General features: G+C 35.6%; 3 protein-coding genes across 6 annotated transcripts; 2 read left to right on the top strand and 1 right to left on the bottom strand.

Annotated features, from left to right (window-relative positions):
- Positions 1-944: 944 nt before the first annotated feature.
- LOC108476328 (CDPK-related protein kinase-like) lies at positions 945-5,877 on the top strand. 4 transcript variants are annotated; one of them, XR_001870093.2, is made up of 11 exons: positions 945-1,720; positions 3,133-3,263; positions 3,427-3,468; positions 3,569-3,677; positions 3,873-3,951; positions 4,038-4,334; positions 4,407-4,519; positions 4,877-4,981; positions 5,057-5,119; positions 5,224-5,371; positions 5,460-5,596. XR_001870093.2 is itself a non-coding variant. In XM_017778512.2 (11 exons), the coding sequence occupies exons 1-11, from the start codon at positions 1,232-1,234 to the stop codon at positions 5,598-5,600; spliced, it is 1,737 nt and encodes a 578-aa protein (XP_017634001.1). In that variant the 5' UTR covers positions 947-1,231; the 3' UTR covers positions 5,601-5,877. The 4 variants fall into 4 exon arrangements, 3 of the variants coding, with proteins under 3 accessions (XP_017634001.1, XP_052881346.1, XP_052881347.1); XM_017778512.2 differs by having other exon boundaries at positions 947-1,720; positions 5,204-5,371; positions 5,460-5,877; XM_053025386.1 differs by lacking the exon at positions 945-1,720 and adding an exon at positions 1,736-1,877 and having other exon boundaries at positions 5,204-5,371; positions 5,460-5,877.
- An 868-nt stretch (positions 5,878-6,745) lies between these two features.
- LOC108476212 (pentatricopeptide repeat-containing protein At5g39710) lies at positions 6,746-11,087 on the top strand. Its single transcript, XM_017778353.2, has one exon. It carries the CDS (start codon positions 6,746-6,748, stop codon positions 8,981-8,983), a length of 2,238 nt encoding a protein of 745 aa, XP_017633842.1. The 3' UTR covers positions 8,984-11,087.
- On the bottom strand, positions 10,584-12,452 carry LOC108476213 (protein ALP1-like). The gene has a single exon (XM_017778354.2). The coding sequence runs from the start codon at positions 12,211-12,213 to the stop codon at positions 10,840-10,842; it is 1,374 nt and encodes a 457-aa protein (XP_017633843.1). The 5' UTR covers positions 12,214-12,452; the 3' UTR covers positions 10,584-10,839.
- Between the last annotated feature and the right edge of the window lie 1,079 nt (positions 12,453-13,531).

Here is a 13,531-nt window from a genome sequence, read left to right as displayed (position 1 = left end):
GTAAATGATTGTCCTTATTTTTAATTTAAACTATATGAGATTATGGAAATTTTAAAATATTAAGTTTGTGATGCAAATCCAATCCCTAAAAAGTAAGAAGCAATAATTTTTAAACCCTTGGCATCATTTTATATTATCAATTCTCGTGATTAAATAGTTTTTATTCATTCTTTTATTATTTCTTTAAGAAAACATGATATTGTGAATGATAAGTTATGTGTTTTATTTTATTTAATTCGATTTGGACACTGATGATTAGATTAATTTAGATTTAATGTATATTTTTTATTTGTTGATCGGTATTTATCCACCATATTGATCGTTAAATTATTTCTTAAAGTTTGCTAATTGGATTAAAAAAAGACTTAACAACTTAATAACTTAAATGAAATTTTCGAATAATTCAATGATCATTTTGTGATTTTTTGAAGCTGAGTGAATACTAATAGTTTTAGTAACATTGAGTGTAATTCACCATTTATTTTATTTACATATGGATTAGTATTGGTACAAGATAATGTACTTTTTTATTCCAAAAGTAGTCATAAAAAATGACTATGTGTCTTTTATTTGATCTGTATTTAAAATCTGACGTACTAATAATTGAACTGGTATCCCGGTTTAATTGATCTTATCGGTCTAACCAGTGCGATTAAATAAATTATTAAAAAAATTTAAAAATAGATAAAATAAGTTCTTAGGTCAATTGGTTTGACCCCTTATTTCGAATCCGTATATCGATCGATTTTTAATTTAACCGATCAATCTGATCTAGCTCTAAAAATAATACTCAAAACTCGACTAAACCGAATAATTAATCCAATTGAAAAGAACCAATAATATGACGGATTTAATACGGGTAGACATTAAAAAAAATCCAAGAAAATATGAAAAAATCATATGCATGCCAGGTGGCAAAACAAGGGGGTACAGCCCTACTTGAATCATTTATATTTCAGTTCTTCATCATAGAAAAAACATTAAAAATAAAGAAAACAGCAAAATCTCACTTTCTCCTTCTCTGTATATAATTATATATAAATATAATTATTTGTTTCCGTAATCTCTCTCCATTTGTTTTTTTCTTACAATAAGCTGAACACAACATTAAAGATCTCTGCAAAAAAATGCAAGCATCGGCAGTTTCCTATTAAGTGTTTTTCTTTCTTTCTTTCTTTCTTCTTCTTCTTCTTCTAGATCTTCTTCTTCTTCTTCTTCTACTTCCTTTACAATGGGAGGCTGTACTTCCAAGCCTTCAAAACCCAAAGGCAATCACCACAATGACTATCCTACCGTTCCTCAACCACCCAAATCTCCACCACCGCCGTCGCTCCTTCCTCCGACTACCCCTTTTCTTCCCACTTACACTCCCAGTCCAGCTCACCCAACCAAACCCAAAACTCCTTCGACTCCTTTAAGGTTTCTTAAGAAATCCTTTCCTCCTCCTTCTCCGGCGAAACACATCCGGGCGGTTTTGAGACGGAGGAAGCCTAACAAGAAGGCGGAGAAAGAGGCGGCGGCGGGGATTGCGGAGACGGACGAGGATGAAGATGGGGTTGAACTAGATAAAAGATTTGGGTTTTCGAAAGAATTAAGGACTAAATTGGAAATTGGTGAAGAAGTTGGGAGAGGGCATTTTGGGTATACTTGTTCTGCTAAGTTCAAGAAAGGTGAATTCAAAGGACAACAGGTTGCTGTTAAAGTGATTCCCAAATCCAAGGTAACACCTTTTTTTTTTTTCACTTTTCTCTATTAAAATTTCAAAGATAAGTGCTTTAAGATATTGAATTTTAGCTTGAAATTGCTTAAAGACGCTCTTTTTAGTCTTGTATATGAGTGAATTTACTGTTTTTAGATCTTCTAGATGGAGAAAAATGGTGGGTTGAGTTCATTTCTTTTTCATGATTGTAAAACAATATGAAGTGGCCAACTTGTTTTGTTTATTGATTATTTTTTAAAGGGTCAATTGGTCCACATGACCCACTTGTATTATTATTTGATCTGGCTATGCTTACCACATATTTACATGGATATATATACACACACACATATTAGGTCTAAATCATATCTGGCCTTAAAAAGTGCTTCTTTTGCATCATTCATTTGTGTATGGTTGGATCTGGATGTGAATAGTGTATGATAAGTGACTGTTGAAATTTGCCAATGAACTTGTTGACTTATTGGAATTGACAGCCGCGATTGGAGCATTACAGCTCGATGGTTATGAATTAGACTGAATTAGAAAATATCTTTGCTTCGAACGGGGTCTTTAACTTTCGGCTCGTAGTTTTCATGCCGAGCCGGTTAACTAAATCGGTGTTCTTTTATCAGTTTATACTTACTGCTCAGCCGAAAAAAAAAAAAACAAATGGTTTGTGTTGTAGTTGATTGCAAACCATTATCTGGGTTTGGTACCATTCATTCGTATGATAAAAGTGTGTGTTTTTAGTAGTCGAGGTGTCCGTTTATTCTAGGAAATAAACGACATTGTTGTGATAATTATAGCCTGTTAACCAATTCGGTGTTTTCTTTTACCAGCTTGTACTTACGGCTTAACCCCCCCAAAAAAAACAAATGGTTTGTGTTGTAGTTGATTGCAAATCGTTATCCGGGTTTGGTACCGTTCATTCATATGATAAAAGTGTTTGTGTTTTTGGTAGTCGAGGTGTCAGATTATTCTAGGAAATAAAGGACGTTGTTGTGATAATTATAGCCTGTTAACTAATACGGTGTTTTCTTTTATTTTACTGGCTTGTACTTATGGCTTAACCAAAAAAAAAAAGAAATGGTTTGTGTTGTAGTTGATTGCGAATCATTATCCGGGTTTGGTATCGGCATTCACATGATAAAAGTGTTTGTGTTTTTTGCTAGTCGAGGTATCCATTTAGGAAATAAAGGATGTTGTTGCGATAATTATAATGATGAATTAAGTGTTACCGTTTCTCAGTATTTGTTTGTTGACATTTAAAATACGATGACAACAGAATGAAGAAGAAGCGACCTGCCAGCCTCTATCGTTTCTTTTTCTAGCTTCGTCGATCAAATAGCAAATGAAGTGTCGAGAGAACACTTATGTCTTGTGTTTGCATTTTTTTGTTGGATATGACAGTTACTATCATTTTACGTTGGCAGATGACGACAGCTATTGCGGTCGAGGATGTTAGAAGGGAGGTGAAGATATTGCGAGCCTTGACAGGACATAGCAATCTAGTTAAATTCTATGATGCTTTCGAAGATCATGATAATGTCTATATAGTAATGGAGTAAGCCTTGTAACATGTTCTGCTATTCGTATTATCTTTGTTTTTAATTTTGCATGGCAATTAATTCGAGAAGTCAATAAGAACAATAAGCCCGAATGCTCCGGCAGTTGGCTGTTTCTTACTTTTCAGGATAAAATTTTGAGTAATGTGATTGAAATTACAGGTTGTGTGAAGGGGGTGAGCTTTTGGATAGAATACTCGCAAGGTGATTATTATATTAATATATAGCTTACATTTTGGAACTGTTTGTTCTCGCATGTACCTAAAGAGTAGCCTCTAACGTGACGGTATATTATGCTTTGTAGGGGTGGAAAATACTCAGAAGACGATGCAAAGGCGGTAATGGTACAGATACTAAATGTTGTTGCTTTTTGTCATCTTCAAGGTGTGGTGCATCGAGATCTTAAACCCGAGGTAGAGCAAAGTCTTGTTTTTGTTAATATTTAGAAGCGTAAATGTGTGACTTGGACAATTTGAACCGCACAAGCCTATGTCTGCTAAACTTTCTAGGACATTTTCGTACTACATCATCTTGACTAATTGATTTCCAACTTTTTTACGGGTTTTAGTTACCATATTGGAATCTAAATTTGCACTTTTGTCGACCAGAACTTTTTGTACATTTCGAAGGAGGAGAACTCTTTGCTGAAAGCCATAGACTTCGGTTTATCGGATTTTGTAAGACCAGGTTTGTGCTCAGCTTGTTCTGTTTCCTTTCGCTTAACCTTCAGGGATTCTTTTTTTTTTTTTTTCTAACGCTTCTCATGTTTCCAGATGAAAGGCTTAATGACATTGTGGGAAGTGCATACTATGTGGCACCTGAAGTTCTACATAGATCCTATGGTACGGAAGGTGATGTTTGGAGTATAGGAGTGATCTCTTATATTCTTTTATGTGGGAGTCGACCATTTTGGGCAAGGACCGAGTCTGGAATTTTCCGAGCAGTCCTAAAAGCCGATCCAAATTTTAATGAACCACCTTGGCCTTCCTTGTCTCCCGAAGCTAAGGACTTTGTGAAGCGACTCTTGATCAAGGATCCTAGGAAACGAATGACAGCAGCTCAGGCATTGTGTATGTGCATCGTTTTTTACATGTTGCTAACATCGTTGAGCCAGAGTAACTGACCATAATCTTCTTTTACAGGTCATCCTTGGATCCAGAGTTGTAATGATGCCAAGGTTCCACTCGATATTCTAATATTTAGGCTTATAAAGGCGTATATGCGATCATCACCTCTACGGAAAGCTGCTTTAAAGGTGCGTATACTAACAGGTTAGATCAAAGAGTAAACTGGTCTTTCTATTAAAAATTTCATCTATTTCTATTGTTAAAAATTGGTCCCTGTACATTAGCATGAGGTACACGTAACATGTCACATCTGTCTGGTTATTCCATCAACCATGTCTGTTTTTAACAGTACAAATGGATGAAATTTATAACAGAAATGACTAATTTGCCCTTTAACCTAATGTACAGGAATTAGTTTGCCCATTTTTATAGTTGAAGGGGCAAAATGCAGTCCAACTCCTAGTATTGGGGCCTCCATTGTACTTTTACTGTCTCATAACCTCTATGCTAACATTTATCTCATTATTATTTCTTTCTCGATACAGGCATTGTCGAAGACGTTGACTCCGGATGAACTCTTTTACCTTCGAGAGCAATTTGCGTTATTAGATCCGAAAAATGGTAGCATAACCTTGGAGAATATTAAGACGGTTAGTCTATCTTGGCCCACTTTCCTCCCTCTCCGTTAATACACTCACTACAGTAATGTGTTTTCTTGCAAACAGGCCCTAATGAAAAATGCAACCGATGCAATGAAGGAATCTCACATGCTGGATTTTCTCTTATCGGTATGAACTCGGTTCCCATTCTTTCTTTTTCCATAGCCATAGCTTATCCGAGTACCTTCAATTTAATTTTCCATTGCATGACAGCTAAATGCACTTCAATACAGAAGAATGGATTTCGAAGAATTTTGTGCAGCCGCATTAAGCGTCCATCAGCTCGAAGCGTTTGATCACTGGGAACAACACGCTCGTTGTGCATATGATCTTTTCGAGAAAGATGGAAACCGGGCTATCGTCATCGAGGAACTTGCATCTGTAAGTTTCGCAATTCTTTTAGCTTTCTAAATAACACTTCACACAATCTGTATCATAAAACGAAATCATCTTCAAATGAATGACTCAGGAACTTGGTCTCGGACCCTCTATCCCGGTTCATGCCGTTCTTAACGACTGGATAAGGCATACCGATGGGAAATTAAGTTTCCTTGGGTTTGTGAAATTGTTGCGCGGTCCATCCAGTCGTGCCGTTGCAAAGGCACAATAATCATGTTATGTTGTTGATTCAACGAGACAGGGATGCAAACACGGATTCGATCTTTTCCGGGGAGTTTCGGAAGGAAGCTCGATAAATCGAGGTTCAGCTCGGATAATGAAGGCTTTAACTTTTATGTTAAATTCTTTGAGGAGTTTAAAAAGTTGTGGGATACTTTGAAAAGGCAGTGAAAAAGATATATAATTGGCAATGGCAAGCAATCAAAAATGTAGAGAAAATATAAATATATATATATATGGTTAAGCTTTTGAGCTTTTTGTTGCTTCAATGGGAGGCTAATTGCATTTGTCTTTTTTCTTCACGTTTTTATTATTTTTATAAATGTTTGATTTATTATTTCCTTAATTTTAGCTTTGGGAAATTAAATACTTTTATTTACATGAAATAAATTATATAAAATTAATTAATTTAATTAAATTGAAAGCCCAAGTTGATAATTAACTTAATTGATGTAGTATTGATAAATGTAGGATTTAATGATAATGCTTTGAAATTTAAGGATTAAATTAAAATTTTAGTCATAATTGGGAGATATTTGGTGAAATTACTCTATTTAAAATAATGTTAATGTACTATTTGTAACTTATATTAGACTTCAATGTTTAATTTGGTATTTGAGTTCGGCTTTAATATTTACTTCGATACATGAGTTTTTTCAAATTGATACTTGAAAATTTTTTGTCTTGTATAAGTACTTAAGCTTAACTTCGATGTTCAATTTGGTGCTTGAGTTTTTTTTGTCTTAAATATTTATGTTTTTTTACTAGAGTACACGAACATGATCTTTTTAGTTTAGGTGCCAAATTGAACATTGAAATTAAATTTAAGTATTAAATTAAGAAAAAAAACTCAAGTACTAAATTGAACATTAAAACTAAATATAGGTATCAAATGGTATATTAAACCTCTAAATTTAAAGCCCAACTACATTATTTATTTATTAGGAAATAAATTCTTCAAAATTCAAATGAAGGAAAATAAATAAATAATTGGTTTTTTTTTTTTTTAACATCAAAGAAAAATAAGCTGCAAAAGGAGAGAACTTTTTTTATTTTGGCTTCAATGGCCTTTTAAGCTTCTTCTTCTTAAAGGCTAAAGAGCCTCTGATAAACCCTAGCTTTTGTGATTTTCCCGAAATGCCCTTCCCAAACCTCCATATTCACCGTTCTCTCTCTTCTCTTTCGTCTCCCTTCTCCGACGCCTTCCTCGCCGACAAAGCTTTAACTTTCCTCAAACGCCACCCTTACCAGCTAAATTCCCTCTCTTCCAATTTTACCCCCGAAGCAGCTTCTTTTTTACTACTCAAGTCCCAAAACGACCAAACCCTAATCCTAAATTTCCTAAAATGGGCGCACCCTCACCCGTTCTTCACCCCTCGCTGCAAATGCCTCGCCCTCCACATCCTCACCAAATTCAAGCTCTACAAATCAGCACAGTCCTTAGCAGAGGACCTCGCCGTCCATACGCCCGATCCGAAGGGCAATTTCGTCTTTCAGTGCCTTAAAGAAACTTACCATTTGTGTGCTTCGAGCTCCGCGGTAATCGACTTGGTGGTAAAATCTTATGCCCATTTGAAGTTCATCGATAAGGCTATTAACATTGTTAATTTAGCTAAAATTAATGGTTTCATGCCTGGGGTTTTATCTTACAATGCTATTTTGGACGCCGTGATTAGATGTAAAAAGCCCGTTAGGTTTGCTGAGGAAGTTTTTGAAGAAATGGTTAGAAATGGGGTTTCACCAAATGTATTTACTTATAACATTTTGATTAGGGGTTTTTGCTCGGCAGGGAATTTGGATATGGGTTTAGGGTTTTTCAGTGAAATGGAGAGGGATGGCTGTTTGCCTAATGTGGTTACTTATAACACGTTAATCGATGCACACTGTAAGTTGAAGAAGATCGATGATGCATTTAAGTTGTTTAGGGCAATGGCATTAAAGGGGTTGAAGCCGAATTTGATTACTTATAACGTAATCATCAACGGGTTGTGTAGAGAAGGTAGGATAAAGGAGACGAGTGAGGTGCTTCACGAGATGAGTCAGAAAGGTTTCGTTGCGGATGAGGTTACTTATAATACACTCGTGAATGGATATTGTAAAGATGGTAATTTTCATCAAGCACTTGTTTTGCATGCCGAGATGGTGAGGAATGGCTTAACTCCGAACGTCGTTACTTATACTTCGTTGATTAATAGTATGTGCAAAGCTGGGAATATGAACAGAGCAATGGAGTTCTTTGAACAGATGCATGTTAGAGGACTTCGTCCTAATGAGAGAACATACACTACTTTAGTAAATGGGTTCTGCCAGCAAGGACTTTTAAACGAAGCGTTTCGAGTACTAAATGAAATGGTTAAAAACGGATTTTCACCTTCGTTAGTCACTTATAATGCTCTTATTAATGGGCATTGTATGCTTGGAAAGGTGGAAGAGGGTTTAAAAATGATAGAAGATATGATAGAGAAAGGTATAGCTCCGGACATAGTAAGTTATAGTACAATTATTTCTGGTTTTTGTAGATACCGGGATTTGGAGAAGGCGTTCCAAATGAAGCAGGAGATGGTCGAGAAAGGACTTAAACTGGATGCGGTTACATATTCATCACTGATTCAGGGTCTGTGTGAGCAAAGTAGACTTGCTGAAGCTTGTGATCTTTTCCAGGAGATGCTGAATGCAGGTGTGACTCCCGATGAGTTTACGTATACTACGTTAATTTATGCTTATTGCAAAGACGGGGATATAAAGACGGCTTTTCATTTGCATGATGAAATGGTTCAGAAGGGCTTCCTTCCTGATGTTGTTACTTATAGTGTGCTTATTAATGGTCTCAATAAACAAGCTAGGACAAGGGAAGCAAAAAGGCTTTTGCTCAAATTGTTTTATGATGAATCTGTCCCGAGTGATGTCATGTATGATACGCTGATAGAGAATTGCGGCAACATCGAATTTAAAAGTGCTGTAGCTCTTATAAAAGGATTTTGTATGAAGGGTTTGATGAATGAAGCTGATCGAGTTTTTGAGTCAATGCTTCAGAGAAACCATAACCCTGACGAAGCTGCATATAATGTTATCATACATGGTCATTGTAGAGGTGGGAATATTCAGAAGGCGCATGATCTATACAAGGAAATGGTGAAAATAGGTTTTGTTCCTCATACTGTTACTGTTATTGCTCTGGTTAAAGCGCTATTCATGGTTGGCAAGACCGATGAGTTAAGTCAAGTCATAACAAACATACTTAGAAGCTGTAAACTTACTGATGCTGAGCTTGCTAAAATACTTGTTGAAATAAACCATAAAGAAGGGAACATGGATGCTGCTTTCAATGTACTTACTGAAATGGCCAAGGATGGCCTCCTTCCAAAAAGTGGCTGAACTGCATATGCTGGTGAAGGACCGAGCACAATGGACCGTAAAACTCATGAGTCCTCCATAAAAGGTAATGGCTATGAGGACATTATGAAGCTGGCCGAATAACGAAGCGTTCCTGATTTTTGCAATCTTCAAATATATGAATGAATCTTGTCAAGCATGCTAGTCAGGAAAATGCCTGGGCTGGGATTTCTTTTTGGGGACTGCATCTCTATTTCTTCTAGCAACTCAAATTGGTATTCAAGTTCCATTATGATGTACATGCTTAAGTAGCGACAATAAAGCTTGTGGATCTGCATACACTTTGTATATGGATTCTCAGTTATTTCTCATAGCTCATTTGAGAAGATTGATTTTAGTTGTTATGTTGACTATTAGTTATTATTGAATTGGTGGTAAAGAAGAGCATTGTGGATCTGCAAACACATATGGGGAACTTTGATCCGCAGTAACATCCTTTGTGTTGGAATGCAATAACAGATAGCAAAACTTACCGAGGAGCCTTGTATCTCATTCATTTTGTTCTGACAACTTATTGAGGATCCTTGTATCTCATTCATTTTGTTCTTTGGGCAGCTTGAACTAATAAGCTTTTTATTGATGGGATTTCAACTATTCATCGTGTCTTGAATACAATTGACTCATTGTACAGATAATAAGCAATGCATCCATACAAAAGGTTCCTTCGCAATTCAGGCAACAAAGATTTTAAGAAGGGAAGGATAAACTTTGGCTCTAAAAAATACTTTAAAATAAAAGGAGGGTCTCATTGACTGGTCTGATAGTCCATAAAGAAGACACGATGCTTCTTACGACATCTACCTCAATTTTCCTCTAACATGCTTAGGTCAATGAACATCCATCTTATGGCCATAGAAACTAGGTTATCTGGTTTTGGAAATCCTACATGACAAGACCATAACTAGGCGGAATGGCAGAATGCCACTAGAGACTAAACCATCAAGGAAAATGAGATAAATGAAGGACTAGGATAGCAGCAAAAAGACATGATGCCAAAGATTTTATAGACCAGAAAAACCTTACAAATTCCAAACAAATGATATGGGCGTAGTCCACTATTTAGCATTCCCTGTAAATACAGGAAGTATAAAATAAAGGGAAAAGATCTTGGAACTCACAACCATGATATATCTATATATAACCATTGAAATGGCAGATGAGCCATGATAGAATAAGCAGCCAAACCCATATTCCACTGGCAACAGTTACACTGACAATTTCAGTTAATTTCCTATAATGCTATTAGCAACTAAAAACATCTCACAAAGATTTATAGTATAAATAGGTGTTCATAATACTTAACTGCAAGTGAGAGAGAAAGAAAGCAAAAGCAAGGCAAGGCAACACAGGCAGGCAGGGAATGTTAAAGAAACTAAAAGCTAATGCAAGCTCTCACAATTTATGAACGCATACACTAATTTTTTTCTATCAAATGCTACGAAGTCAATTTAACATGGTATTCACATTTAAGAATATATGATTCATCAAAGCAAATGATATCCATCGGAAGATAATAAAAGCATCAAAGGCTTAAATACATGAGTTGAACTTAACCAGAGCAGTAATAGTTTTGCAACGCCGATTCTTAAAATCAGAACATTCTTAGTTTCCACCAATACCAGGTTAGTTTACCATAGCAATTAAAAATAAAGTCCCTACATATCAAATATCAAATTAATTAATGGAATCTGTTTCTATTGCTTACTAAAACGAGAATGAGAAATTCAATAAGCCTGAAATCGGGCAAGTTATCTCAGCCATGTTAGAAACTACTCAAATACATATTCTTACAGATAACACAAGGTTAAAAAATCAACCTCTTTTCAAAAGTTCATAACTTATCGGGAAGAAAGCCTTTGGTGCAAATCGTCTGCCAATGCCTGTCTCAAACTTTCCCCGAAATAATAGAACTGCTTCTCACTCTCAAGCACCCTCGCCGGAGCCCCAGTTTCATCGGGATCCTTTTGAACCGCAGGCTCAGGCTCTCTTGCAATCTGACACAAATTATGCAACACGCAACAAGCAACAATTGTTTGCGGTGCATGATTAAGCCCCACATTCAAATCTTGAAGAATTTTCCACCTAGTTTTAAGTAACCCAATTGCTTCAACCACCACAGACCTCCCTTTCATCAACATCCCATCGAACAAATTCTGTGCTGGAGTCCCGGCCCCATCAGGAGAAAAGGGTGTCATCAAAAACGACAATAAAGGATAACACCAATCTCCAACAATATAAGGCCTAACATGATGACCCCTAACATTAATCACTTTATCCCAAACAATATCACCTGAAGTAAGCCTATTATACAACAAACTATCTCTAAAATGAGTAGCATCATCTGCCCCACCAGGAGCTTTAACACAAACATCCCAGAAAATTTTTCTATGATCAGCAACAACCTGAAGCAAAACTGAATCATACCCATATTTGCATTTATAAGAACTCATCGAATTCCTATCAAGTTTCAACCCACGGACCTTAATCGGACTCCCATCAATAGCTCCACAAATGTTGGGCAATGAAGTAAGCTCCTCGAACCCTTGGGTAGTCTCGACCAATCTACGACGAGAAACAGGGATCTTGATAAACTCTGGGTACAGCTTAGTAGCCAAAAGCCGAGTCACCATGTTAGTGATTTTGGAAACGATGTAAGGGTCCAAAGAAGAATGGGAAGCGATGGTTTTAGCAGAGTAACCATGGCAGAGACGAGAAAGGACCATAGCTACAGCATAATCAGAAGGAAGTGAAAGATTCGAAGCGGTTATAAAAGGCTTGAGTTTCTCAACCACGGTGGTGAAAACAGGGTAGGATAACCCATACAAGGACCGCCACTCAGCGTCACGTATCGGGGCATCCATGGACCAAATATGGTCGGTCGAGAGAGCACGGAATGCGGCGACGGAGAAGTGAGAAGAAGACGACGGAGGAGGAGAAGGCGATGAATTGGGTTCCCTTTTCTTCGACGAAGGAGAAGAATCCAATGACCCTTTCTTAGAAGAAGTAGCGAGGAAAGAAAGGAGAGAAGCGAGAGTGAAGAAGAGGAGAGGAGCAGGCGAAGAAGATGAAAGAAGAGAAGATGGAGAAGAAGGGGAAGGAGATGAAGTAGGAGGAGAAGAAGAAGAAGAAGGGGAAAGAAGGGAAGTGGTGGGATCAAGAGAGTTGTGAAGGTGGAGGAGATTTGATAACATGAGCAAGAATGTTTCATCCATTGATGGAGCACAAAAAAAAGGGGGCTTCAGTGAAAGATTTAGGGTTTTTTGTGATTGGATTTGGGGGAAGGGAAGATGGTGGAATGGGGGATTTTGGGTTTGATTGTTTTCAGTTGAATTTGAAGAAAAACATTAGCTTTGAGAATGGATTCAAAGCGTTGTATGTTTCTGTTTTGATTCTCAAATCTTTGTTATAAATGAGAAAAAGGGTTCTCTGTTTCTGAGTTCAGTTGAAGCAATTACAAGGTAAGGGGAAAGTAGATAGTTTTGTTGAAACACTATAGGTTAAATTTTGACTTAAGTCCCTTTACTTTTCATATATTCCGAATTTAGACTCTTTCATTTTAGGTAAACTACACCCAATACTACTAATTATTAGTAAATTTATGTTTTGATCACTCAACTTCAAAAAGTTATAAAATAGTCACTATATTATTTAAAAGTTTTCATTTAAGTCACTTAACTATTCGAAAGTTTTTATTTAAGTTATTGAGCTGTTAATTTATTTTTGAAGTTCTACCAGCAAGCTCCAAGCGACAAATCGACGATCAGTACAATGGATTAGTATCTATCAACGAGTAGAAGAACATACCTTAGATTCAAATCAATCTGGCAACCAGAATCAAAGATCGGTACAATGATTTAAATAATTTTTTTTTGTAATTATACCTTCATAAATTTCTAATTTTATTTTATTTTATTTTATTTTATATATCTTTTAGCTTAATCAAAAGCTTAATAATAATATAGATGAATGCATCAGTAGAATAAAAAGTTGTCAAATATCCTTATATTATATCAAAACAAAAAATCAATAAATGATTAAATAATAGTTTCTTAAATTCGCTTATAATTTTTTTTTAATTTCAATAATTGTATACTTTTATAATAATTCTAATATGAATTTTATTTGCCTAAAATCTTTTATAAATATATAAATTTACTAAAATAACATAATTTTAATATTTATACAAATATATGTGATAATATAAAAGTATTACATAAATATAACACCAGCATCTTTTATTATTAAACTAAATTATCAGATTTGTAGATTGAGTCTTAACTCGATTATTATGTGCATTGTTGTCAATCCGAGAAGACATGAGTTTAAGTACGTTGAAACGCATCATCTTTCGATTTATGGGTTGGGAATGAGTTATAAGTAGTTTCAAATTATAAATGTATGAAAAAGAAAAGTAGTATTATTGTTTTGGACATATGAATAACATTATAAAAACCAAAACAAAATTACACCAAATTAAAGTAAAAATATTTAAATATAAAATTTCATCATAATAGAGGGACTAAACTAAGA

The sequence above is a fragment of the Gossypium arboreum genome, chromosome 3 (genome assembly GCF_025698485.1).
Source record: "Gossypium arboreum isolate Shixiya-1 chromosome 3, ASM2569848v2, whole genome shotgun sequence".
NCBI lineage: Eukaryota > Viridiplantae > Streptophyta > Magnoliopsida > Malvales > Malvaceae > Gossypium > Gossypium arboreum.
This window is presented reverse-complemented; position numbering and strand designations above follow the sequence as displayed.

Coding starts and splice junctions, on each gene's coding strand:
- LOC108476328 (XM_017778512.2), top strand. CDS start 1,232: ATGGGAGGCTGTACTTCCAAGCCTTCAAAACCCAAAGGCAATCACCAC. Junction 4,335..4,406: donor GACAGCAGCTCAGGCATTGT/GTATGTGCATCG, acceptor CTTCTTTTACAG/GTCATCCTTGGATCCAGAGT. Junction 5,120..5,203: donor TGCTGGATTTTCTCTTATCG/GTATGAACTCGG, acceptor ATTGCATGACAG/CTAAATGCACTTCAATACAG.
- LOC108476213 (XM_017778354.2), bottom strand. CDS start 12,213: ATGGATGAAACATTCTTGCTCATGTTATCAAATCTCCTCCACCTTCAC.
- LOC108476212 (XM_017778353.2), top strand. CDS start 6,746: ATGCCCTTCCCAAACCTCCATATTCACCGTTCTCTCTCTTCTCTTTCG.